Source organism: Alligator mississippiensis, chromosome 3, assembly GCF_030867095.1.
Source record: "Alligator mississippiensis isolate rAllMis1 chromosome 3, rAllMis1, whole genome shotgun sequence".
Lineage (NCBI taxonomy): Eukaryota > Metazoa > Chordata > Crocodylia > Alligatoridae > Alligator > Alligator mississippiensis.
This window is the reverse complement of record NC_081826.1, coordinates 298424762-298452119: the sequence shown is the minus strand read 5'-3', so window position 1 is coordinate 298452119 and position 27358 is coordinate 298424762. Positions and strand designations below refer to the sequence as shown.

Genomic DNA, 27358 nt, shown 5'->3' with positions numbered 1-27358 from the left:
CTTCCTGTGTGGGAGAAGCAAGTAATCAGGGGCAAAACTCTACTGTCATAAGTTACACTGGCTTGGGTTTCTTCTGTCCCCTTCTGCCCTCTTCCACTTGGCAGAGGAGGCTTTGCAATAGTATCTGTTTCCTCCAGCATAGCTGAAAGTCTGTCCATTCCTGATCCTAATACAATTTACACAGACGCACGAACCCCATGTGTTTCAAGTACACTGTGGTTTCTCAGTGGGGGCAGATGACGGAACAAGGAGCAACGGTCTCAAGTTGCAGCAAGGGTTAGATATTAGGAGAAACTTTCTCATCGTGATGGGGTGGTAAAGCACTGGAACAAGTTACCCAGAGAGGTGGTTGAAGACCCAGGTAGACAAAGTCTTGGCTGGGATGATGTAGTTGGGGCTGGTCCTGCTTGGAGCAGGGGTTGGACTAGATGTGACCTCCTGAGATCCCTTCCAGCCCTCGTTTTTATGTTTCTACATGAGGGTATGTGAATTGCTGATGTCTCTGCTTACTCTCCTACACGGCACTTCAGCATCTCGATGCCAGACTGCCATGTTTTGGAATAAAGGGTTGCTAGAAGTGCGGCCCTGCAGATCAGCACCTTGGAGGAGCATCCTCTGGAGAGGAGCATCCGTATCAGTCTCTGCTACAGGGAAAGTGGCCCCTTCCCCCCAGTATGCCAAGCACACGTGCTCTTTGAAATGGGAGTCCTGACAAGCCCCGGGGCATGTTGGTGTGCTGGATGACCTCCCAATGGCAATGTCTCAGTAGCACACATGAGCAACTCGGGATGGATAAAGAGTCATTCTCTGTAGCAAGAAGGAGGGAGTTGCACTCCCAAACTTGTGATTTTTTTTTTTGTTACCTTGGGGCCAGTCAGCTCACAGAAAGTCTGTGCTAACACTAGTCAGAAACACCGGTACTCGTGGGAGTAGATCTTTCGCTGCAAGGGGCTTGATTTGCTAAGACAAAGCGGAGGTCAGCCAGGGGTGAACATCTCCAGGGACGATTGAGAATTGCACAAGTTATAAATCGGGTTCCTGGAAGAGTCAGGCTGGGCTGTGGCTGCTTTTGGGTTACCTCTTAACCAAACTTTCTGCCTTCCCTTCTGACAGGATAAGCTATGCAGCAATATCCGGGAGATCTAGTCTGGACACTGCATTAAGAGCAGACCTCTGATTTTCTTCCTCCTACCCAACTCTCAGTGCTTCATTTTGGAATCCCCTTCACTGGATATAGAGGGTTGCAAAAGTTTAAATCGGGGGGGAAAGAGAATGTTGTTTGTCAGATATTATGCTTTTTGAAGATCATCATCGGTGGTCCCTTGCAGCCAAAAATGACTGTCTTCCATGATCGCCTTATCTGCGGGTCCGAAGATGGCTGGCAAGGCCTGTGCAGGATCACCAGACTCTTGCTTTTTTGAGGATAGCTTAGAGATGCCTATTTCCAGCACTTTCAGCCTCCTGAAAAAAAAGAAAAATGGTATTACTTACCTATGAATTAACTGCATTATGTGAATGCAAGAGAAACCTAATGCACATTTTGGCTTCATTGTACTAGGGGCAGTATAAATGTATAGTGAAATGCATGGCTTGCTTTGTAGACTTTGCTGTCCATGTAATAGTGGTTGGATGTTAATAGATGGTGCTGACCCTGTGGTACATCCTCACATTTTACTTCTCCCCTGGGAGGGGGGAATTTACCTTGTGGACTCAAAGGATCAAAGTTGGTTAAGGTGCAGAGAAAATGAAGGGGTTTTTTTTGTTTGTTTTTTGGGGTTTTTTTAAATTTAATTGAGATGTCTGTATCTGAAGTATGGCATAGAGACCCTTCCTCCCTGGTACCTGTGCAGGTGAATATTTGTTAGGCTAGGGTAGTAGTTCTCAATTTTTATAGCCTCGAGGCACCCCGTGGACAATTCCTGTTCTCAGTTTTTACTCTTTTTTTTTTAGTGCCAAAAAATACCAGAGCAATTCTTCTGTTGGAAAGACCACAGCAGGTCAATGTTTTTAACAGTGAAAATTCTGGGTTTCTCCTGCAAATCACGTTTGCACACCTAACAGTGCTAATGTAGTGTCGCACCCCATGGCACCACGGCACCCCGGTTGGGTGAGAATTGCCAGTCTAGGGAATCTGTCCTGTGTTTAGCGTGCAGGTTTTCCCGTCATCGGCTTCTGGGCCCAAGTAACATTACTGTATTTTCTAGGAAGTGCTTGGTTCTTTGTCTCCTTTTTCTCATTTGTCTCCTTGCGCATGCACATGTTACGTCTTCAGGTTTGGGGGCATGCCTGTGATGGTGGACAGAGTCTCTCTCTTTTGGTCTGAGGCTGAAGGAACAGATCTCCAGAAACCAAAATCAGACTCGAGGAAAACAAGCGAGCCGTTCCATCTCTGGGGCGTGCTCTGGAGTTTGCTTCAACAGCATCTTGCATTGTGAGCAGTAGAGCTCATTTTAGGGCATCGTTTTTGCCTGAAAAGAGAACACCCCTAGTAAAACTAGCAGAACATGCCCTGCTTCGTACAATACAATTTGAGAGCTTGGCATTGTAAATGATGTAGAAGTGCGCATGTATTAATGAGGGGTATAATAGGTTTCAGTGGAAGTGGGAGATAAGATGTGTTAATCGTGTATATTAAATAGTCCTACAACAATGAACCTTATAATGAGGCTGTTATTAAATCTTTTCTTCATTGGCTTCAGTTCAGCGTAACCAGCGCTTTTCGGTTTGGTGCATTTAAGGCCAGTTTTTGAAAGAAAGCACTAACTTTCGGAGGCCTTTGATGTCATTCTGAAGTACTCATCTAATTACAGAGATGTGTCGGCCGCATGTGACAGAAAAGAGAAGCTCTCCAGCACTCTGACACAGAAGATTTTCTGTTGGGGGGAAAAAAAAAAAGACCCCTTTTAAAATTAGTATTAATACTTGTACAGAATTTGCCGATTTGACCTCGACTGCCTTTGAGAAGAGAGAGCCTTGCATTTCCCTCATCAACAGTGTTGCAAACAGATTGCGTTCTAACAAGGTTAGAAAGGCTGTCAAAACAGCAATAGTTTTAAAAGGAAAAATGAAATTAGCCAGAATGATCTGGCAATTCGGTCCCGTTATAATGAGAACAGCCGAGAGGTTGTTATTGTACCAGTGCAGACAGGCCCACAAGAAGGGCAAGATTTTCCTGGCTCTTGGAGCTTTTCTCTCTCACCATCTTTGTCCAACACTTGCAGATGGGGAATTTTCCATCCTGCCACCTGCACCGTAGATAACGACCGAGATTAAAACAAAATTCTCGCTGCCGCTTCTGGAAAGAAGTCAGCGTAGCCATACCTGATGAGAGGAACGCACGATGCACAAAGGCAATCGAGGGAGGAGGGATTTTACTCCCATTAGTTGAGACTGTTCCTGGTTGAAAAAGGACCCGGGAATCTCAGCTTTCGAGAACAATGAGAGCTGCTCCGAGCCCTTCAGGGGGCTGCGATTTGCATCCGAGGCCCAGGAGACAGAGGTTCAGCCGGAGCCCACCGAGATCTAGGGTGTCGATTCATTTTCAGGTGGTTGCTCGTTCTGGTATGGACAGAAAATGCGCCGAGGCTTTGTGATCTGGCAAAGCACAGCTTCCCTTTTGTTATAATATGCATGCTCTCCAATTCAGGTGGGGCAGGGAAGAAGTATCAGCGTGTCTTCAATAAGTTCAGGTTTTCCAGTTTTCTTGTCTTGCGGATTTTTATCTCCTCTTGCCCCATCCCTACTGCTCTCCTCCAGCGAGTGGCTACCCAGTCCACACTGCCTCCTGTTAACTAGCTCCCATTCCTGTACCTTGACAGGACAGGGTGAGCATCTCCCTCTTCTCGGATACCTCAACCCCTCCCACAGGCTAAAAAGCACCTTATCTCTTCTCAGACTCCTTTGAAGGATCTCTGTTGTCAAATTAGAGACGAGAGCACAGCTGTTTGAGTGTCAAGTACTATTGGTACGACTAAAGCTTTAATGTAAACAGTAGCAGTTGCTACTATAAAAGGCTTCTTTTTTTTTTTTTGTTTAATTCTCACCAAGGTCTGCAAATAAAGACCGAGTGTTCCCAGAGATAGGCATTTTATGTAATAACGTAAATGAATATGCGAATAAAGGAGACCATAACTTTAGGAAGAATAGTACCAGTAGGAACATACAGAAGATTTGCAGGTTTCCAAATGATTTGATATACCCCTCAATGTAACAAAATTAATAACCTCCAGGTTCGACGAGCGTTCGGCGCGCCTTCGATAACCGAGGCTATGGCAGTCCCCAGCGAGGGCCGCTAGGGGGAGCGGCAGGTTCATTTTTCTTCTCTTTGGAGCTGACCAGTGCTTTTTTTTTCGGCTTTGCGGATGCACATATGGTAGAATATTATCATTTTATGGTTACAATTATGAGCAATTTGATAGAAAATGACAGCTAAATTATGCAGTGTTCTTTTTATTTGTTTAATTTTGCACTCTAAATATGTAAAAGGAAAAAAATAGCACGCTTTTTTTTTGTGGTGGGAGGGTGTAGTCCCTTCTTTGGCATCCACATTTCTTTCAGCACTGCATAGGTTGAGTTCACTTTTTTTACTGCCTGCCATGAAATGCGTGTTGCTTTCCCTAGACACTGTCACTACGTTCTGGGGAGAAAGCGTGCACTTCTGACCCCTCCGGGCTCCCCTTTCCCATCAGGACAAGCACATGTCTAACAATTATGATGGACAGATCCATAAGTAATAAAGTTCCTGATGATTTCCAAGAGATGCTCCATTCAGTGAGCTCGGAGAATGGTTCTGCCGTCCGACAAAATGCCAAAGGAAATTTGTATATTCCTAAAGTCAATATAGATTTTGGCAAAGCTTCCTTACTAGGCCCAGGTGCCGACTGAACTAACTCTCTCCTGGCCAGCGTGACCATCCTTTACCATCACAATTGTTAAACCATGAATAAAATCTTATTACTGCATATGCTGGAGCCAGTAATTTCTTATAGAGAATAATGCTTCCGATTTGATGTAGTCAGGCTCTTACGATGTGTCTATCATTGTGATGCCCGAGCATCTTTCTCCCGTGCGTTGAGTGCGACTCGTGGCTGTCACATGCCATTCATCCTTTCTCTCCCCCATGAGGAAAGTTTGTGTTTGCAAGTTTAAGATAAATCTGGCTTTATTTTTACTTGGTTATACGTACTCATGAATACTCTGGGCTCTATATTCATAGGAGAGAAGTCAGGTGTGCCTTGCCTTACGCTTGGAATGGGAAATGGCAAAGTCCGGCATGGCATGCATGTTTATTGATGCGTACACAATTGCTGGCATGTGATGGCATTTAACATTTTTTGGGGGCATGAGCCCTTGCCAGATGCCCTGCCCAGCTTGATTGGCACATCATATGGACATGACTTTTAATACATACAAACCCAGTCCTGAACTCCTTGTTTGGGGGTGGTGGAAACTGTCCAGTGAGAGTTTTATCTAAATGAGGAATTTATGGGTCTTTCGGAAGAACCTTGAGGTAAAGTAACCAAGTTTTCTGTGGGTTAATGGGGTATACACTTTGTTAGTTAAACTTAATAGCGATGAATGCTCTTTTCAGTTCTTTATTACAGCCCAGTGATTCTTGCCCGGGGTGCCAGGGCACCCAGGGGTGCTGCAAGATCCTTTGAAATGTACAGCGAGGAGATAAGCAAATAAGCATAAGCTCAGGCTCGGTCCCTGCCTGTCCGTTCCCTCACTCCCATTGCCTGGCCTCTCTGCACGGAGCTAAGCACTGAAATAAATAAGTGAGTTTTTGAAATGGGATGCTGCTTAAGTCTCAAAAGTTAGGGAGGGGTGCCCTGGTGATAAGAGAGGGGCATCTAAAAAGATTGAGTACCACTGTTGTAGTCGTATTCTTTTGTGACCAGCTCTTCAGCGTCTTTTATTATATAGTATACGTTAGTATATTTAAACCTGTTTTGTGAGTAGACTTGGGGAAAGTCATCACCTCTGTAGGAAAAAAAGAAGCACGTTGGTACTAACTCATGTGAACCTGTCTCTAACTCCTACAGTTTTTGTTGTGTTTGATGGAATAAATCACATTGATACCTTTGACCACGGTAGGAAGCTTTTTAGTGTGTTTCATTGCCTTTTTAAATCAATTTGAACAACTGCAGTGCAGGTGGTATGGTTGGGGATAGAAAGATTATTTTCCAGAATGACTCATTGAGCTGATTTAGGAAACTCTCTTTTAGGTTACTATGGACTTACTGATGTCAAATGGATACAAAATAGTCTTGGGTTTGATATCCTATCTATGCAAACTAAAGGACTGCCCTAACCTGGTCTCCAACTTTGTTCTGAGCTCTTTTAGCTTTTGCTTGAGGTAGGTAACCATAACTTAACTGATTTGTATGCGCCATGCGCAGTCTTGGCTCACTTCAAAGTGTAATCAAGTCATGAACTAATTATGATACCATATTCCCAAAGAATGTAAATTTAATTTCCCTTCAAACAGAATGGGAATGTATTAGCAGTTCCTTTATATGAGAGTTATATCATTCAACAACATAATGATGATGCTTCAAACAGGAGTGAGGTTCTTAACTTTTGTGGGCATTGTGACCTTTTTCCTTATGTCTTCCTGTTTTATTTTTGCATCTTAGATTAATTTACTAGCTACTGGTTAACAGCATTAAAATATTCAAGTGTAAATTAAAACATAACTCTTGGGCTTCCCATTATAGAGAACTGCATGGTGTTATATGTACCTTGCTCCTTTTAGGTGCTTTCAAATACTTGTTTCCTAAAGATCTCAAATCCCAAGAAGACTGTGACTTCAGCTGAACACTCTTGGGGTTCACACTTAAATTGGAACCTTTTTTTCCCCCGTAAATTGAAAAATAGATGTGCAGAAAGTTCCCTAGCAGGTTCATCACATCACTGTGTCAGACAGTCCACATAAACTCAGTTATATAAGAACCAGCGAAGTGAAGTTGTTCATAAAACATTTTATTACCTTCAGTCTTCTCGGCATCTTCGGAGTTTAGATAATAAACCTACATGGAAGTTACTAGGTTTTACCCTTTCATAGAACAATAATTCACATAGGTTCAAGCTACTTTTTTTTTTTCTTTTCAATTTTGGAGGCACAAGAAGCAGGTGTTGTGACCAGACTTGATTTGTGGCTGAATACTTTGATTCTAAAAATGCACTCGTGTTGTTGTCCTAAGTGAACTCAATACGTAATGTGTGTGTGTGTGTGAAACCCAAGGTGTATACCAAAGTGAGTACTTAAGAGCAGCATATTTTTTTCCAAAGTAATTTACACCCTTGTAATGCTTAAGCAATACTTTGTAATGCTTAGAATACTTTGGTGTAGAGTTTAAAGGACTCTCTAAGATATGTTAGTTGATTAAAAAATGCAAATATTATACATATGGCTTTGTATCTGTGAGTAGTTAAAGCTGCTTTAATTTGGCTCTTGGTTTGCTGCCTTGATCAGGAAGGAAGGAGAGCCTGCAGGTGGAAATGGGAGTGGCATCTGTATTACTACTTTTCTCTGGGAGGATTATCGTTTTCTGCTATTGAGATGCAAAATGAATTTGCACATCTTTGGGAAGGGAAGGTAAAGCGTTCATCATCGCATCTTGCCTCAACAGTTCAAAAAATGTTGGGTTTAAATGTTTTCATTTAAAAAAAAAAAAAAAGACAAAAAAATCAGAGCCAAATTCAAATGAAGTTCACTTTATGTGGAGTTTTGGCTAACAGTGGGGATGGGCCAGCAAGTCCCTGCAAAAGTGTTTATGAACCTGGCTTATTGCAGTTTTTTTGCTATTGTAATAAACCTTTAATTGCAGTTTGAGCCCTCTGCAAGACGCTGCATTTAGTATTGTTCAGAGTACATACCCGGACTTGGCTCTGTTGGGCACATATGTAAACCTCTTGCTAAGTTTGATTAACAGCCTTTTCTTGCTCTGTAGCCTCTGATTCAGCAGTATGCTATTTCCACGGCACAGCTGTTTAAAGGTGATGGTGAGTAACGAGGCAATGGGATGTCATGGATAAGGGCTGGCGTATGGTGCAGAAAGTCAGCCTTAGAGACCGACTGCTCCTTAGCCACAGAACAGTTACAGCAGGCAGGAGTCAGTGAAAGCTTCTATTACTTTCCCTCTGTGTGGAGGGACTCCTGCTAAGAGCGAAGGGACTTCAGTCAGTTTTTCAGTCTGCCGAAGTTGTCAACTAGTTGGAACTTCCTGTGCACCGATCCCTAATCGGGAATAGAAAAAATTAACTGCATGGCTACTAGCCCAAGCAAAAATTGGTGTGCTGACAAGTCCTCTTGTGTCTTGCCAAAATCACAGCCTCCAATTCTTGTACTCTCTGCCCTTTAGAGGGACAAAGCAACCATGCAGTAACTTGCTGCATCTTGTCGGCTACAGCTTGACTTTTTTTTTTTCCTTCCCTTTGTTTTTCTCTTCCTAGCTTTGCCGCATTTTCTCTTCATCCTCTAATAATCCATGGATCTGCAACAAATCTTCCACAGGGTGTGGGGTTGATGGGCTCGGTTGCCTTCTATTTCTCAAAGTTGCATGCACCACGTCTGTCTGTTTTACACGCGGATCCAAAGGAGAGAACCTTTGCGAAGATGGTCCCGTGCTTTGAAGGGCCATCTTGGCCTCTGGGTTTCAGGCCATTATGGCCGTTCTGTGTCATTTAGGAAAAGTCACTTTGTCTCCGTGTCACAGGTAAACATGGGCAATAGTTCTCTGTCTCAGGAGTGCTGTGAGGATAAATACAGTGAAGACTGTCAGGCACTTGAACACTATGGTATAGCAGGTATTTAACCAAGCCTTGTCTTTGGTTTGAAATTGTAAAACAGTTTCACTAGGAACTTGTCCTCTTGACAAATGTTTGGGGCTCTAAGTTCCAATGCTTGGTTTCATAGTTGGCCTCAACATTTTAGTGATAGAAAAGCCATAAGACAGACACTTCTTTTAGAGCTACCAAGGCCGAGCACTTATTCTTCCAAAAAAAGAAAGAAAACCTGCCTCTCTTCCAAAGAAATAAGTCAGAAAAGGCAGAACTTTGGCAAGTTACTAGTACTCGCTCAGAGGCTGACTCTTAGCTCAAATGGAAAAATATATAGTCTAGATTAGCAGGATAGTGCAGGGGTCAGCAGCTTTGGGTGGTCCAAATTAGTGCAGCTTGCTCTGAAGTCAGGCACCATTTCCAAACTGCCTGCTGAATTTGCCATTGGTCCACTGGCTTCATGGACTGGATTCATAGATTCATAGATGTTAGGGTCGGAAGGGACCTCAATAGATCATCAAGTCCGACCCCCTGCATAAGCAGGAAAGAGTGCTGGGTCTAAATGACCCCAGCTAGATACTCGTCTAACCTCCTCTTGAAGACCCCCAGGGTAGGGGAGAGCACCACCTCCCTTGGGAGCCCGTTCCAGACCTTGGCCACTCGAACTGGGAAGAAGTTCTTCCTAATGTCCAGTCTAAATCTGCTCTCTGCTAGCTTGTGGCCATTGTTTCTTGTAACCCCCGGGGGCGCCTTGGTGAATAAATACTCACCAATTCCCTTCTGTGCCCCCGTGATGAACTTATAGGCAGCCACAAGGTCGCCTCTCAACCTTCTCTTGCGGAGGCTGAAAAGGTCCAGTTTCTCTAGTCTCTCCTCATAGGGCTTGGTCTGCAGGCCCTTGACCATACGAGTTGCCCTTCTCTGGACCCTCTCCAGGTTATCCGCATCTTTCTTGAAGTGTGGCGCCCAGAATTGCACGCAGTACTCCAACTGCGGTCTGACCAGCGCCCGATAGAGGGGAAGTATCACCTCCCTGGACCTATTCGTCATGCATCTGCTGATGCACGATAAAGTGCCATTGGCTTTTCTGTTGGCTTCGTCACACTGCCGGCTCATGTTCAACTTGGAGTCCACTAGGACTCCAAGATCCCTTTCCACCTCTGTGCCACCCAGCAGGTCATTCCCTAGGCTGTAGGTGTGCTGGACATTTTTCCTCCCTAGGTGCAGCACTTTGCATTTCTCCTTGTTGAACTGCATCCTCTTGTTTTCTGCCCACTTGTGCAACCTATCCAGGTCTGCCTGCAGCTGTTCCCTGCCCTCCGGCGTGTCCACTTCTCCCCATAGCTTTGTGTCATCTGCAAACTTGGACAGAGTACATTTCACTCCCACGTCCAAGTCGCTGATGAAGACATTAAAGAGTATCGGTCCAAGGACCGAACCCTGCGGGACCCCACTGCCCACACCCTTCCAGGTCGAGACCGACCCATCCACCATGACTCTCTGGGTGCGACCCTCTAGCCAATTCGCCACCCACCGGACTGTGCAGTCATCCACGTCACAGCCTCTTAACTTGTTCACCAGTATGGGGTGGGATACCGTATCGAAGGCCTTCCTGAAGTCCAGGTATACGACATCCACCCCTCCTCCTGCGTCCAGGCGTTTCGTAACCTGGTCATAGAAAGAGACTAGGTTGGTCAGGCACGATCTGCCCGCCACAAACCCGTGCTGGTTTCCCCTCAGCATAATTTGCCCTGCCGGGCTCTCACAAATGTGAGCCTTGATAATTTTTTCAAAGACTTTACCAAGGATGGAGGTGAGACTGACCGGCCTATAGTTGCCCGGGTCCTCCTTCTTCCCCTTTTTGAAAATGGGGACCACGTTAGCCCTTTTCCAGTCCTCCGGGACTTTGCCTGTGCGCCACGAGCATTCGAATATTCCCGCCAGTGGCTCTGCAGTGATGTCGGCCAGTGCCTTCAGCACCCTGGGATGGAGCCCATCCGGGCCTGCCGACTTAAAGGCACCCAGTTCTTCCAAGTGACTCTGCACCATCTCAGGGTCTACGCATGGCAGTCTGGCGCCTTGCTGCTGCCTCTCTACAACCCCCGTGAGAGACTTGTCGTGCCCCTCGCTTAGGAACACTGAGGTAAAGAACTCGTTGAGGAGTTCAGCCTTGTCCCCCCTATCTGTTACCAATTGCTTCTGCCCATTTAGCAGCGGTCCTATTCCTCCCTGGGCCTTCCTTTTACTCCCTACGTATCTAAAAAACAATTTCTTGTTGTCCTTTACTTGGGTTGCCATCCTCAGCTCCATGGTAGCTTTGGCCCGCCTAACTGCCTCCCTACAAGCACGAGCAGAGGAGGTATATTCATCTTTAGTGATCTCACCCTGTTTCCACTTTTTATGTGCTCCCCTTTTGGCCCTTAGGCTGCCCTGGATTTCTCTGGTCAGCCATGGAAGCCTCCTGGCCCCTTTCCCTCTTTTGCCTCGCTCGGGGATCGTCTTGCTTTGTGCCCGAAGGATCGTTTCCTTTAGGCACAGCCACCCTTCTTGGTCTCCCATCCCATCAAAACTCCTACTCTGCAGTGCTTCCTTGACTAATCGCCTGAGTGCATTGAGATCAGCTTTCCTAAAGTCTAGCACTTTCACCCTACTAGTTACCTTACCCACTCGACGTCTTATGTTGAATTCTATCATAAGGTGATCACTGTCTCCCAGATAGCGACCGATCTGGAGGTCCCCTATCATGTCATCTCCCGTTGCCAATACCATATCCAGTATGGCATTCCCCCTAGTGGGACCATGCACCTCCTGTGTCAGGTGGAGGTCCTGTATACAGGTTAGAAACCTGCGTGAGCGATGGGACCTTGCTGTCTGCGTCTCCCAGCAGATGTCCGGGTAGTTTAGGTCCCCCATGACTACCGCCTCCTTAGCTTTTATGGTCTCCGAGAGTTGCCTCAGGAGCCCCGCATCTATTTCTTCCCCTTGGTGTGGGGGTCTGTAGCAGACCCCTACCACCAAATCCCTTTCTCCTTGCCCCCCATGTAGCCTAACCCACAATCCTTCTACTTCCTCAGCCTCGGATTCTGTCTTGATGAGGGTTGATGTATATTGCTCACTGACATAAAGCGCAACCCCCCCCCCCTTTCTTCCCCGACCTGTCCTTTCTGTACAATCTATAGCCCTCAATATGTACCGCCCAGTCATGGGATGAATCCCACCAGGTCTCTGTTAGCCCCACTAAGTCATAGGTGTTTAGTGCAAGCAGGAGCGCTAGTTCATCCTGCTTGTTCCCCATGCTCCTAGCATTAGTATATAGGCACTTGAGCCCTGCGACTGGTGCCTTTGCTGCCCCCCTGCTCCCAGTCCCAAGGGGCCCATTGTTTCTTACCTTCTTGTTCCTTACCTGTTGTGTAGTGCTGGTCTCCCCATGGCTTTCAGGTTCCCAATGTTCTCCTTCTTCAAGCTGGGCTGTCCTTGTGGGTGCCACATGGTTTGGTGGTCCACAGCTTCCCCTGCCCTCATACTCCCCTCCCCCCGACGAGCCTAGTTTAAAGCCCGCCGGAGGAGATCCGCCAACCTAGAAGAAAACACACGCTTACCTTTGGGGGACAGGTGAAGCCCATCCCAGCTGAGCATGTCCCTCGTCGTGATGTGCGGGTCATTGTCCAGGAAGCCAAAGCCTGCCTCGAGACACCACTGCCGAAGCTGCCAGTTGGTCTCTCGGATGCAGTTCTCCTGCCGTCTTCCTCGTCCGGTCACTGGTAGGATGGAAGAGAAAACCACCTGGGCACCAAACTCCTTCAGCACGCCACCCAGAGCACAGTAGTCCGCCATCAAGTGATCGGGGGTTCTCCTGGCCGCATCATTAGTACCCACATGGACTAGGACCATGGGGTAATAATCGGATGTGAAAGCCCGTGGTCTGCAGGTGGCCAGCACCTGGGATAGTGCATGCCTTTTGGTTGTCATGAAGTTGCTCAGGTCATTACTTTTTAGAGTCGCACAGGTTAGTATGCAGAATTGAAAACCATTGCTGGGGAAGCTGCTGAAGATGGCAAGATTTGTAAGCTCCAGAGCGCTCTGATTTTTCATATAGAAACAGAACCAAACAGGAAGAAGGTGGTGGCTTGGGGACCTCTGCAGTGCTGCAGCATCAGGTATCCAGATAAGTTTCCCAAGTCAAGAAATGCAGGTGTTCAACCAAACTTTTATTTGTACACTGGGGAGATGTGCTGGAGGATATCTCGTGCCTTCCTCCAGTTCCTGGGATACAAGTAGCTCTGCTGTTGTGTATGACTGGGCTGTTAGTAATCCCCAAAGTCCATCTTGCCCTAGAGAGGGGGGGCAAGCTGAAGGGGTTGGAAGGTGGCTTGGTCTTGTACCCTCCCTTTGATCCCTGACATGTTAATTTAAAGGCGCATGCATGGCAGGAAGACTATCAGATCCTGCCGTTGCCATGTTGCTGGTACACGGGGAGCCCAATCCCAGGTTCCCTTTGCACTGGCCAGTAGCAAGCTCAGCTCCCTGCGCTCCCTCGACAGCCCTGATCTGCTGATCGAAGCTTCCAGCCACGGCAGCACGTGGTGCTCTCTTGTGGTTGGGGGCTCTGATCTGCTGAATGGACGTGCCCTATACACTCCCTGCCCGGGCACCCTGACGGGGCACTTCCAGCCCCTGGACTTCAGGGGAGCCTTGAAAGCCTCCCTTGTGCTTCAGAGGATGGGAGCACTGGCCACATGTTCAGGTAAAGGCATGGCAAGAACCAGCCACTAAGTGATTACATATATTTTGTGTCATAACTTTGTGCCTTATTTCTCATTTTATCATGCCATTACTTGCACGAATGTGTAGCCCGGTCACTGCTGTCCTGGGCCTGTAAGTCTGCTTGCAGGTGAAGGGCTATGCTGAGCAAGTGTGGAGCAAGGGCCACCGCTGTGACCCGTTTATCCACCACCCTGTGTGTCCCAGGACGTATTATGTCTGCTGCTGGCCTCCGTGAGTGCAGTGCCACTAACGCAGAGTGCTTCAGAAGTCCCCCTGCTTCAATACAATCCCAGCACCCAATGAGTTTCTTGGCTGTGAGAGCCATAAATGAGCTCTGAATCCATGATTTTGATTCTGGCATTAAATATATCCTATAAAATATCCAGCATGTGTAGTTGGAGAGTGGATGTTGAAGCTTACACCTTTTCATTTGCTGACTTATTGGGATTCTTGTATTGCAAACTCTTAATACTGCATGAACACGCTTTTTGCATGTAATAAATTGCAGTAATAAATTTGAGTGTTTATTCTTAGTTGTTGCACAAATTTGCTTCACTGAAACTAAACAACACTTCTCAGATAATTAATATCTTGTTAATCCGGTATTTGGACTCTTGAAGTCTTAAAGAAAAATCCTATTTGAGCACTTAGATGTATTTTACTGACGTTCTCATTGTCCTATAGATAGATTTTTTTTTTCTTCTGCCCTCATCAAATTTCTCAGCGTCTTCCAATTAGGTTATGAAGGTGTTTTGTTTTCACGGGTGTTATCTTATTTAATTACCGATATCCTCATCTTCACTTTGTCTGCAAACCTCCAAACTGATTGGTGTAGCTGTGTAGGGTATAGAAGCTGGTTAATTTGTTCAAAATAAGGTGCTCTCTGTCCACTGTCAGCAAAGATTTAATAGAATGGAAGCAAGAATTAAAGCTTGCTACTTAAAATATTATATTTCAATAAATGTATTAGTATGTTAAAAAAAGTTTTATTGTGGCTAAAAGTAATTACATTTGCCCGAATGTACAGAGTTTACTGAGATGCATTATGCTTGCTTTTTTTTATTAGTTTGCTTCCTTATTTCACAGTGGATGGACCTGATTGTGTGAATGAACAAGGTTTTATCTTCCAATGCAGGGTTTCTTAACTATTGTCACAGTCTGTCCTGTATCTTAACAGAGAAAATTTCATGGTCACCTGGGCTGCCATTCACCCTCAGACAACTCCCCTCCCATTGATCGCATGCCGTCCTTTTGACAATGTTAGCAATTGCTTACATTTTGGGAAAGGGTGTAATGTTTGCTGACTTGCGTAACAAAATTTTAGCAGCTAGAAGCAAGGTGAGGCTGCATCATGGATGTAGCAAATGCTCAGAGGGCTGACAGTAGCCCATAGACCTCAGTCCAGGAGTCTCTCTCGTGCTCTGTTTCCACTGTAATTGTTCTGCTGTCATAAATAACACACCATACAGCTTTCATGCTTGATGTACAGAATGGTGAATTCCTTGGCAAGAGCAAGGACAGATTCACATCCACAATTTGTGCACCCCAAAGCATCCTGCTCCCTCTTATCTAAAGGCAAAAGCTTGGCCCAGTAGTGGGGTGAAATCCCATTGTGTGGGGTGAAGCTGTTGGAAGCAGAGTGAATTAAGAGGGACATAAAGAATTGATGAAGATAGGACTGCCGTTTTTTATGCTCTGCCACATAACATGGGTTTAAATGAATTTGCCTATAATTTGTCTTCAAATACCGACATTTAACTCTTAGGCTGTATAAATGAATGGGCTTTTTCTGGAGTAAAATTCATGCCCTGCGTCCAGACTAATATGTTCACCTACTATAAACATTACTGCCTATGGTTACAGCTGGAATAAAAAAATCCTTTTATATACATCATAGCTGGCAGAGACTCCTGAGACCACCACAAATCACTTCAGCCTTTTGGTGCTCTGACAAAATGCACAGAAATGTAAAACATCTCAGGCTTCTGATAGACTGGCTCTGAAAAGCAATTAGCTTATTTAGACCATTGTTTGTACCCTCCTTTATCTCAAGACACTGAGTAAAGGTGTTCGAGAAGCTCTCCTGTGTTAATTTAACATTATAGCTTAATGCCATCCCTTCTTTTCCCCACCCCAAAAAACTGCTCATCCCATCTTTGGCACTCTTTTTTTTTTTTTCTAAGCAGGATTGTAACGGGAAATAACAAAGCAGTGAGTTATTTATGCAGCCATGATTGGCAAAAATGATTGCAACACGAATTTGCCCAGAAGCAATGATTAGATCATAAAACCGTTAAGGAAATCTGTAACTCGACACCATTTTATAGATGGAAGAAGTTTTTGTTCCCTACCTTAATTGTGACGACTTGTTATTAAAGTATTTATTCAGAGTAATCTCTTTGGACAGCGAGCCCTTATCCGATCTGCATGCATAATTAAAAGGGGGGGAAGGGGGGCATAAATAGTTTACCATGCTAAATGAGCAAGGGAGGGAATTGCACAATGACAGGTGAAGAACAGATTTATCTCCTTTTGGAATTTCAATGCTGCCAGCCAGGCAGGACACTGTTGCTAAAATCCTTGCTAACGCCACAGTTTCCTGCATCTGTGGATTACAATCCAAAAAATCATTGCGGTCTCTGACAGGCCTGTCAGGCTGCACCTGCAGCTGTGTTTTTAAGTCATCGGTACTTCGGCAGAGGGATCCGATTAGGAAATGCAAGCAGGTGAACCCATAGCTGTGCTTTAAACGTGGACTCTTTACTCAGTTGTCTGACTGAGAACTAAACATCGGCGCTGTCCTTCTTCACTGATTATAAATAGCAGTGCCTATGCTGAGACAGTTGTAATTGTACCACCTGAAACAGTGTCATCATTTACCTTGCTTGCTAAAAAGATTTTTTCCAACTATTTGAGTTGGTGTAATAAAAGATACTGGCTTCACCCAAAGAACCTTGTCTGCCATAACTTAGGTCCTGCACTCTGCCCCTTCCAGTGTTCGAGAAAGATGGGAAAAGTTTCCTTGCTCTGTCTCAGGAGTTGGGAGTGTAAGGCTTTACTTGGGTATTTATCTCCCTTTGGGCAGATCTGTTGTAATTAGCTGTCCCCCTCATCTCTCATAAACATGTGCAGCATCTGCCTTTGAACTCTGTATTTCATGGCTTTGGTTGCCATGGGGCCGAAACAGTTTTTACACGGAATAAATGAGTTCGTGTTTGACTTTTACTTTTCAATAAAGCATATTTTTTTCCCTTAACTCAATATCTCACCTCTTCAGCAGCAGTACAGAGAATGCCAGGAACTTCTGAGCCTGTATCAGAAGTATTTAGCCGAACAGCAAGAAAAGCTGAGCGCCTCCCTCACTGAGCTGGGTGCTGCCAGGCAGAAGGAGCAGCAGGTAAGCCCTCTTTAATGACTACACCCTTGATCCCCATTTCACTTCTTTTCAGCGCTGCAACTATCACGTGTTGTCTTGTGGTAGACACATTTTCTGTGCGTTATCCTGTGACTGGTTTCTCTGAGGCCTCTGCGCCAATACTCAGAAGTCTTGGATCAGTAAAATGGGCAAAGCTGCTCGATTCTTCCAGAATGCAGCAGGAGCCGTGAGGAAGCCGCTTCCTTGCTAAGGAAAAAAGGTGCACATTTGCCTTCCTCACGTTCTTTTGGGAAACATGTACTTCAGCGAGAGTGAGCCACGCTTTAAAAATAACCTTTAACTTTTTCTACCTAATTTTTGATGAGTGTAAATGAGATCGCAAAAGGTGAGCTCGGCCAGTAAAAGCTTTTTCGCTGCCAGAGGGTTTTCATTTGATTTGGATCCGAAAAAAAACTAACACTGATTGCAAAAAAAAAGTTTAATAAAGAAGAAAATATTCCATGAGATTTTCCTAGTCCATAGGGTAAAACATTTCTGAGGTTCATGTATGCTTGAATTGGTAAGGGTGCTAAAACCCTGGTTATAGTGACTTGCTGATACCTAGTTTCTTAACTGTGTACTTGCTGATAGCAGATACCTTCACCAGACCGTAGTCTATGCATATTAAGGTGTTCACCAATGCTCTTACATATTATACTTTATTAATTTGCAATGAATACGTCCACTCTTGTTATTGCACCTGACCCTGTATCTTCTAATAGATGGGTATATAGTTTTTAAGGTCTTTGGTTTTGAATTTGCTGCTAGGAGGTTTCTGAGATATCTGTTATAACTATTCTATGTTGGTTATGAGCTCAGTGACATGGAAAACCCAGAAGGTGGCCTAGTCCCTGCTCCATAGAGCGTACACGCTAGCTAAACGGTGCTGAAACAGCCAGCATAGAAGAAGTCTTGTGTGGCAAGTGGCATTTCACTTTACTGTTATGGTAAGTCTATGAGAGCACTTTGGCTTCATTTAGAGCAGTGGCTTTCAACCTCTCCATTTGCAGACCCCTAAAAAATTTCAAATGGAGGTGTGGACCCCTTTGGAAATTTCTAATGGAGGTTCAGACCCCTTTGAATTGTTAGGTGTAGGCATTCACATACTTTTTATAGTTTCATAGTTGGTAGGGTCGGCAGGGACCTGAGCAGATCATCAAGCCATGCCTCCAGCAAGGACAAGTCAGATTTGAAATCTTTTGGTTGAACATAGACCCCTTAGACATAATCTGAGGGATCTGCAGACCACAGGTTGAAAACCCCCGACTTAGAGGAATTGCCTTTCCTCATCAGGGTTCTTTTTCTGTTCTATTTTGCTGGATGTGGAGCTTTTCATCACAGGCAGGTTTTTTATTTTTACCATTATTTTGTTTTCCACTGAGTTAAAATGCTTGCATATCTGCATAGTCCACAGCTTCTGATGGTGTGGAGCCTTTGAAAATTAGCAAATTTTGTCTAAGAATATTTGCTCTTCCTCTTCTCTCACAGTACCTGCAGTTCCTTGAGAAAACTTGAAAAAGGCAGCTTGAAACTCTTGGGCTGCATGTCATGGATCAACATAGCTGTACCAGCTGTGCTTGCAGTGATGCCATGCCTCCAGCAAGGACAAGTCAGATTTGAAATCTTTTTGCCTTAAGCCAGTTGAGAGAAGTACACACACATTATCCCAGGTTCTTAGCCAGTATTGAGTCTTCCATCTTCAATGCCAAAATATAAAGGCAGACCCTGATAAGAAATCTTTGACTGAGTAAATGTGATGTCAGCCTTGAACAGTGCACCGCTCAGTGCTTATCTCTCTTCTTGACACGCACTTAAGTGTCAAGGGTTATCGCAGAATCACAGCAGGGGCTGATTTCAGCCCCACGATCGGCAATCCAATGCATTGTGTCCTTCCACCTTATCTGTTCTGTTTTGCTTTCCTTTTATCCATCATGACGTCAACAGCTCTTTCATTCAGTTTAACATGAGGCCCCTTCATTTTGTTAACTGCTTTTTAATTTTAGTGCTGCTGAGGCTTCTTGGCCAAACATCAAAGAGCTTCATGATTTGTGGAGTCCAGAGATCCTACTAGTTACAGAGCAGTCGTGCTTTTCACTCCTGTTGTGTGTGTGTGGAATTTTAGGAGCCCAATTTTAGCGGTTGATGTATGTGAATTATGTGAAAATACTGAATACAGTTTCTTTTGTAGCTTGATTCAAAAAAGTCATCGGATTGGGTGCGATTACTTTTCTTGTGGTGGCCTGGACCTAGCTGATAATTCTGAACGGTCATTTATCCCCCTCCTCCTCGAGGAGGATCTGATTATATTGGAGAGCACCAGTTACAGAGTGGTTAGTCACCTTTGCCCTTTCTCCTTTTCCTCTCTAAACTGACTGCAAGCATTTTTTCCAGTTGCCGTCTGGAGTTTGTGTTCCCCAGTTCCCCTCCTAGACTGTGTCCAGTGCAGCGTCTGCCCCTGGCACTCCACTGAAACCAGTCTTGCCAGCATTTCTAATGACCTCTCAAAACTCAGGTTTGGGACGCTCCTTGACCTGTCCATTCCCTCTGGTACCATTGTCTTGAAGTCGTGTCCTCTGCTTCCCCGACTGTCCTCTGCAGTTTCTCCTCTACCTCTTTCGTCACTCCTAAAATGTGTCCTCTGAGGAACCCTTTCATCCACCCCAACTTTGTGTGGGATTTTACAGGGCTCTGTCCTTAGTCCCCTTGTCTTGTCTCTGTGACATGTTTTTGGGTAGTCTCATCAACCGACTTGCAAATTTAACTTTCATGTCTGTGCTGACTCTACCTCTCAGCTTCAGACCTATTTCTTGTAGTCCAGACAAAAAATGTTGGCCTTTCTCATCGACATCTTCTTGTGGATGTTTAGCCATCAACTCCATTACATCAAGTCAAAAAACATCGCTCCTGATCTCCAACCCCTGCCAAGATCTCCCTGCACAGATGCAGGCAGTGTCAGGATATGTCGTGGCTAGTTTAATTCTTCTTTGTAGTAAGCACGTAACAGCATCTCTGACTTTGTCTAGGAAATCAAGTTGTCTTTTCCCTGAAGGGTTATCGGTTGTAGCCGTGTTGGTCTAAGACAAGGTTCTTTGGGTAAATGTTGATATTTTTTATTATACCAACTAAGTAGTTGGAAAAATTGTGCTTTGCAAGCTTTCGAGCAGACTTTCTCCAATGCCAGAAGAAGGGTGTTTGTGCCTGAAAGCTTGCAAAGAGCAATTTTTCCAACCATTTACATGGTCAAATGAAAGATATCACCTCTACCCAAAGAGCCGTGTCTGTCTTATCCCTGAAGTGACCTTGAGGGCTCAGATCTGTTCCTTCTGGCGTGCTCTGTTTGGTAAATCACTTTGTAAATGTTCCAACTAGCGCCTTCATGTTTTCTCCAGCACCACCCCTCAAATTTGTGTGGAGCTCCACAGAAATGCTGGCAAAGCTGGTTCATTATCCCCCTCCACATCTCTCAGTAAAATCACCTCTGGTTAGTATCTACAAAAAATCCTGAGAATGGTGGCATGGCTGTTGTGTGACACCATTGTCCGCCTTGCTGACCAGTATTAGCATCTCATGCTCCTTGGCCTGTATCCATTCATTGTGTTCTTCCACACTAGTGATGCATGGTGCAAGAGCAAAGATTGGCAGGGTAGCAGTGGTGAATGCAGCCGTTCCCCAGCTGTGTCCTGAGGAGCAGAGTTGGAATTAGTAATTGGAACCGGATCCCTCAACGGAGGCTAAAAGAACAAGGGAATCAGGAAAGCCCTCTTTTTATGACTTAAAATGATTACTCCTTAAACTCTGGGCTTCAGAAAGCCACCTTTCTTAGAGACATTTGTTGAAGGAAGCCTTTCCTGAGTTCTCTGACTCCTGGACTTCAGGGATCATTTTTTTCCCTTTTGTTTTCACTGGAAACCTGTTGTTTGCTTTTACTGGGCTCAGAGCAATCCCGATACGTAAGACTAAAGCCTGCAGATGCTGACTTGTTACTCGGCTCCAAACCTCCAGACTTGTTAGAGGTAAGTAACTTTTTCTTCTCTAAAGGGCTGCTGTATGGCAGCTTGTAGGACTGGCATCCCGGCAGCTCAGTCATTGAATCGCAGAGAAGTGGGCCTGGAAGAGACCTCCGTAGGCTACCTAGTGCAACCACCTGCCTGCCGCAAGATCAGCCCCATCAAACCATCCTATACAATCCTAATCTAAACTCCACCGCCAACCCTGTCACAACCCAAGACATGTGAATGACAGAAGAGCTATAGTTTCATGCAATTTACCCTTCTTGTCTTTGCCTTGCAGAAATGCATGGGAGGACATGTGGACTGAAAACAGAAGCTGCTCTTGTGCCACCATAAACGCTTTTGTGGCAGCCCAGAGCTCAATCAAACAGATGTCCCTGCTCCTTGTCATATCACCAATGCCCAACATTGTGGCCATAACAATGCCATATCTACCCGAATCCAAGATCACTTTTTGAATTCAAGACAACTCCCCAGTAAGCTGAATATATACATGGAAAAATTATAATTTTGTTATCATTTTCCATATATAGAATCTTATCATTGGGATGGGGGGTTGCCTTAAATTCACCCTCCACTGCTGAAGCAGGGCAAGCAGCAGTAGGGGACATATGGTGGGGGGCAGGCAGTGGGGGAGCTTGACATCTGCTCTTTGCTCCCTGATGCCTGTCCCATCCACCATTTGTTCTCCACTCCTCCTGTGCCTGTATGTCTTGGCCCCTGCCCCCCACCCCTTCCCAATGCTACTGCTACTCACCCTTTGTGGTTCTGGATTTGGCTTCGGCCCCATGCTGGATGCAACACCGGGTACGTGGTCTCTCTGGTCCAGCCACACAACAGTGATTATGGTGGTAGCAGCTACTGCATTGTTGGGCTGGGGGCAGAGTGACCATGTGCTCCGTGCTCGGGTCCAGACTGGTGCTGGAGCCTGAGCTGGACACACAGGAGGGTGGGGGCAAAGATGGCAGTAAAGGGGGTGGGGAGCAGAGGCTGTGTGTGTGGTGGGGGGAGGGGAGCAGGCTCTGCAGCAGTCACCTGTTCTGTCCCCATCCCCCCTGTACTTGAATCTAAGACAAGGGGCTTTTTTCCCCTTGTTATCAGGGAGGGGAGGCACATGTAAAAATTTCACCTTGGATTCGAGTAAATATGGTAGATAGTAAAAATGTGTCTCTCTCCTGCAGCAGACACCTGTTTGCTGCATGGTGGGAGAACATGGGCAGCTGCCTCGGCTCTCTAGCCACTCTGGGCAGGTGCTCCCAGGGCTTCAGCGGCTTGATCCTGGGTGCGCTACTGTTTCCCTATTTGTAGTTGTCCCGCAGGATTGGGCCCCTGAAATCCTAGCAGTGGCAGGGGCCTGATCCTGTGGTACAATGGGTGACATCTGTGTCATCCAGTAAAGCAGATTAGCTGTGCCAGGACGCATCCTGTCACAGCTGATCCCTCCCCAAGGACAATGGCTGTTTATAGCCTTGGTTACACTTTATAAAGAAATGCCACTGAATGTTGTCTGTTCAGAAGTTTTTCTTACTTCTTTTTTTCTTCTCTTCCACCTTTTTACTCCTTCCTCTTTTCCCAATCCACTTCAGTTCTGATGCCAGGATTACCACCCTGGCACCTTCTGCTCATTACCTCTCTCATTACTTATTTTGGCATGCAGTAATATTGATGCATTGCTGCCCTTTTTCTGCAGCCTTGGATTACTACTAGAAAATCTCTCCTTTCAGTGTCCAAGCACTGGCTCTTAGTACTAAAAATGCAGGGTAACTAGAAGGAGCAAATCAGGCTTCTGTGGGTGCATCTACGCACACGCTGTACTGTGGAACTGACTAATTAGCTCCACAGTAAAGTGTTACTGTCCACACGTGCACTGGTATTAGGGCACAGTAAATTAATTAACTTCGCCGTAAGGTAGTACGGTTGGATAGTACTATATATTACAGTGGAGTAATTAACTGCAATCAAATGCTTGTGCGGATGGTGACTGCTGGGTACAAATTGCACCTGGTCAGCCCAGCCAGCCGGAGGCTAGACCCCCAACTCCTGCCAGCCCCTCTGCTGCCCATGACCCCCCATGCTCCCTGCCAGGGCTGGTCTTCCCTGGCTCTAATAGCTGTGGTCCTGGGCACATGTGTAGATGCACCTGGGAGCAATTAACTCTGGTGCAAATAGCTTTGGAGTTTTATTGCATTACCTTAATAGCGTGTAGATGCACCCTTTGTTACCCAACTTTCATAGGTTGCTGAGAAAAGAAATGGAGGAGCATAACTGCCCAATGACGACCCAGCTGCAGCACTGATTCTAATTCATGCTGAAGAACTGGTACTACACTGGTGTTGCCTATATTTTGCCTGCATCTTGTCATCCATTTACAAGCAAGAGCCTTTTGGATGTAGGGATGTCCATCTTGCCTTGAAAACGGGAGCCAACCCTCAGGATTTTAAGAAATGTTCTGGCTGTATGGGGGTGAAATTGCTGGAAAGATGGCGGAGAGGTGATTTAAGACAGAACTCTTGCGGAGTCAATAATCAGTAACTGGAACATGGAGCTTCCTTTTTTGTGAGATAAAGTTAATTCCATTTGAAAAGATACTTAAGGTGACATGAATTGAATTATTCAAACTGGCCTTCTCAGCATTAACTCTGGGTTAATATCTCATGATGCCTCTGGTTTCATTATAGGAGTTTTAAGTACATAACTTTTTATAATAAATTCAATACCTAGAAGCTGAACTGAAATTGGTTTACCTTCTACCAACCCATAAAAAGAAGCATTAATTGGAAAGTGAATATTAAAGTGGTCACTAAAGTTGACTCAGACAGATGCAAAGAGATAGCTCCTGTGTAAAGGAAGTGAAGAGCTCTCCCGAACAATAGGCTTCTTCCCTGATAGTAATAGAAAATACCATCCGTATTAAAATGCAGTTAAATCTCTTCTATCAAAAATGATCTTGGACATTCTTTCTGTTACTCCCAAATGTTCTGTCTTTGCAGTTTCCAAAAAGCTTTCCATGGAGATGTAAAGAAAATTGCCCTTGTTCTAGGTAATCAGGTCTGACTTAATTATACAGTCCCTGCTTCACTGCCATCTCAAACAGTGGAAAGAATCCAATTTACTTTGGCAAGTACGTGGCGGATGAAAATTGTGGGGATGTTCTGCAGTTGGAGTAGGACTGAGCTCACAAGCGCTGGGTTGGAGGCCGAACTTTTACGGGAATGAAATTCTTGAGCTGCCTCTACCAAACAAAGGATAATACCCTTAGCCATGGCCGTGCCTATTCATATTAATCTTTTTATTTGCAAGTACAGCTGGCAGCTTTTGTTTCTTATTTGTCTAAGATTATCAGTACATCTGTTAATTCCCTTGGCTCAAGAAGACTCTTGTTTACCAGATTCTGTATGTGTTTTCAGCCCGGGCTCTTCCTTAGCTAAGTAGCAATTTGGAAAACCTAATGGAGAGTGAATTCCAAACCCCAAGAGTTTGCCTTCCAGAGGGACATCTACTCCTTGTTCTTGTGTTCTCCATGCGAGATTGTCAGTTGTTGAATAGTTTATATTTCAGTCGTGCCAGAGGCCCCCATCAGAAATGAGGTGCTTTTGTACTAAGTGCTGTGCAAACACATGTGAAGATATAGTTTATGCCTTGACGATTTTGCAATCCAAGAAGATTAGCTTTCCCTTTTGGAAGACTAGCTTTTATTAAAAAAAAAAAAAAATCAAAAAAAAATCACTGGTTCATCTGAAACATGACGGAGAGGAGAGTCTGAGAGCTTGTCACTACGCAATCCAAAGAGCTGCTTTTCCAGAAAATATAGGAGGGTCCTGCTTTCTTTTCTATAGCTAAAACTCTTGTCCACATCTTTGTCATCTTCTGTCTCGTAAAGAGCTCTTACATGCCAGAGTTTCAAGGTTCTGCCGTTTGAGTTATTACTCTGCAAGGGAGGGAGAGAGGATAAGTTGGCACAAACACATGCTTTTTTTTCCCCCCCCACCCCTTTTACGGATCACCTTTAAAAGCATTCTTTAGCTTGATTAAAGGAGAAACAGAACCACATGTCCCAGGCGTTTGGTGTACTGGGAGGCAAACCTGCATAATACAATGTATTTTGTCTGTTTGCTCAGCTGTGCTGAGACAATGGTTGAGCCCATCTGAAAGATAAATACACATCAGGACACTAAATAACTAAGCCATCTGAAGTGGACCCAAAGATATTGGAGTAATTTTTTGAAGGGGACTAGCCTGAAAGGGACAAAGGTTTAACATAAGTCAATACCACTAAGAATAGCAGTTATTAGGAGAGACAAGTTTGGGGACATTTAGGTAACTTGTATTTTTCTGTAATTTAAATTTAAGGCTACCCCGAAGGTGCTTTGTGTAATATCTCTATGAGATATGTGTTACCTAACAATCCTTTTTTATTACTTTTTCCTCTCCGTTCTGCACATTGCCAATAAATACTATTTATTTAAGCTGAATTGAGCTTTGACTGTTATGGCTGAGGAAATTACTGACTAGAGCTCTCAAAGGGAACTGAAATGTAGGCTCAGAGCAGGTAGATAAAGTGTGAACGGGACAACTTTTGAAGCAGTGACAGGTGTGGAGAAGGCAGCAGATGGCTTCCAGAGTGGGACCATGGAAAGGCTGGCCTGAGGGAGTCGGCGTAAACCCAGGAGAATCAAGCAACGTAAAAAACTAAGATCCATCAGCAGCAGATGTGCCGGCAGATGACAGCAGATCATAAGACCCATCCCTGCTAGCTGAGTTAAGGCCCTGATCTCCATTTGGCTCTGCCACAGTCTTTCCTGCGTGTTTTTTTTGGCAGGTCCTTTCATATCTCTCTGCATACATTCCCTGTCTACGAAATGAATGGTACTTTTTCCTATTGTTTCTTTTTGATAGAGAGCGGAGGGGGGTTAATAGGTGTTTGCACAGTGACCCACATAATAGGGCCTCGGCTTGGTGTGGGCCACAAGGGCTACCACTTTGCAAGTAAAAATTGCTTGTTTGGTAGCAGTTGATCTACCAAAATGTTGAGACTGATCAGGTAAGAGAGATCTACCAAAACATTGAGACTGATCAGTACAACCTGAGGAGATGCAGGCAGTATAAATTCATTCCTTTCAAACCAACAGTTAGCACTGGATGAGAACACAAACCATTGTTAAGCTGGCCTAGATTCTCCATTTGCTGCAGAGCTGATGTGCATATAAACCAGATTTTGTTTGCCAGAGTGTATGTGACTGAGAAGAAACAGATTTTATCAGTTTCCTTACCCTTAGCAGCGAGGAACTTTGAGCCAAATTATTGAATTCTTTTGTAGACGCCTCAAACAACTGAGATACTGCTGCATAGCAATGAAGTCCATTGATTATCTGTATGCCTGTTGCTGTGTGCTCAAAAGCTTAACAAACTGCATCTAAAAGAAAATCCCATCTCCGTCTTCTTCTGGAAGGGGCATGAGTCTTCAAAATTCTTGGTTTTTTTGGGGTTTTTTTTACACTTCATCCACAAGAACTATCATTAAAAGGACCCAAGAGTTCCTGTGTCATAGTTCTCAGTATTTGGGTGAAATATCTATGAATTTCAGTCTATGAGAGTTGTTGAATCTATTGCACTGCACAGATACTCTGCTCTAGTTGATTAATTAGGGACCTTCATCTGGGAGAACTGGCATTTTATCCTGGAATTGTTGCTGTCTTGCTCTCAGGTTTTTTAAGCTCTTAATTTCCCATTTTCCTCACCTGTAAGATGGACACCCATCAATGTATTTGAAGCTCATTGGATTTAAAAGTTATGTATAAGTGCAAAGACTACAGTATTACTATCGTAGGGGTGAGTCTGAGATATTAATTGCAAGGAAAGCTGAGTTGTCTGGTCCATGCTTGAAAGGGAGCTCTCTAAAGACAAGTGAAATGTTCAGGAAAGCTTAGTTATGTTTTTCTGTACTTGGAGCTAAGGAGAGCACAGAGTCTTAAGTAAAAAACCCATGGATGCTGTATCCAACGAAACACAAAACAAATACTCGGATTTAAGAATTTAAGATTTAATACTGGGATAGCCACCTCACTAATCTTAAAAAGGCTTTCACTCAACAAGGACACTCCTCCAGAGAGAGAGATCACACATTTGAAAGAGCCACCTGGATACCATGTGAAGAATTGCTGCAGTACAGAAGAAACCCCTCCACAAATCGCACACCGCTGGTGATGACATATCACCCCTCCCTCGAACCCATACAGAAAATCTGCAAACAGTTGCAACCCATACTAGAAGGAGGCCTAATTCTTAACGAGATCTTCCCAGAACTACCCATCCTAGCCTTCAGACAAGCACCGAACCTGGCTAACCTCATCACCAGAAGCAAACTTCCTACAGCCCAGAACATGCT

At 44.8% G+C, this 27358-nt stretch overlaps 1 protein-coding gene across 2 annotated transcripts in view; it reads left to right on the top strand.

The window, feature by feature from the left end:
• The window catches only part of KIAA1328 (KIAA1328 ortholog), a 215418-nt gene that overhangs the window by 71254 nt on the left and 116806 nt on the right, over positions 1-27358 (top strand). For both annotated transcript variants that reach the window (XM_014593926.3, XM_014593928.3), the window contains exon 6: positions 16818-16945. In XM_014593926.3, the coding sequence (XP_014449412.2) occupies positions 16818-16945 (128 nt within the window). The remainder of the gene's footprint in view (positions 1-16817; positions 16946-27358) is intronic.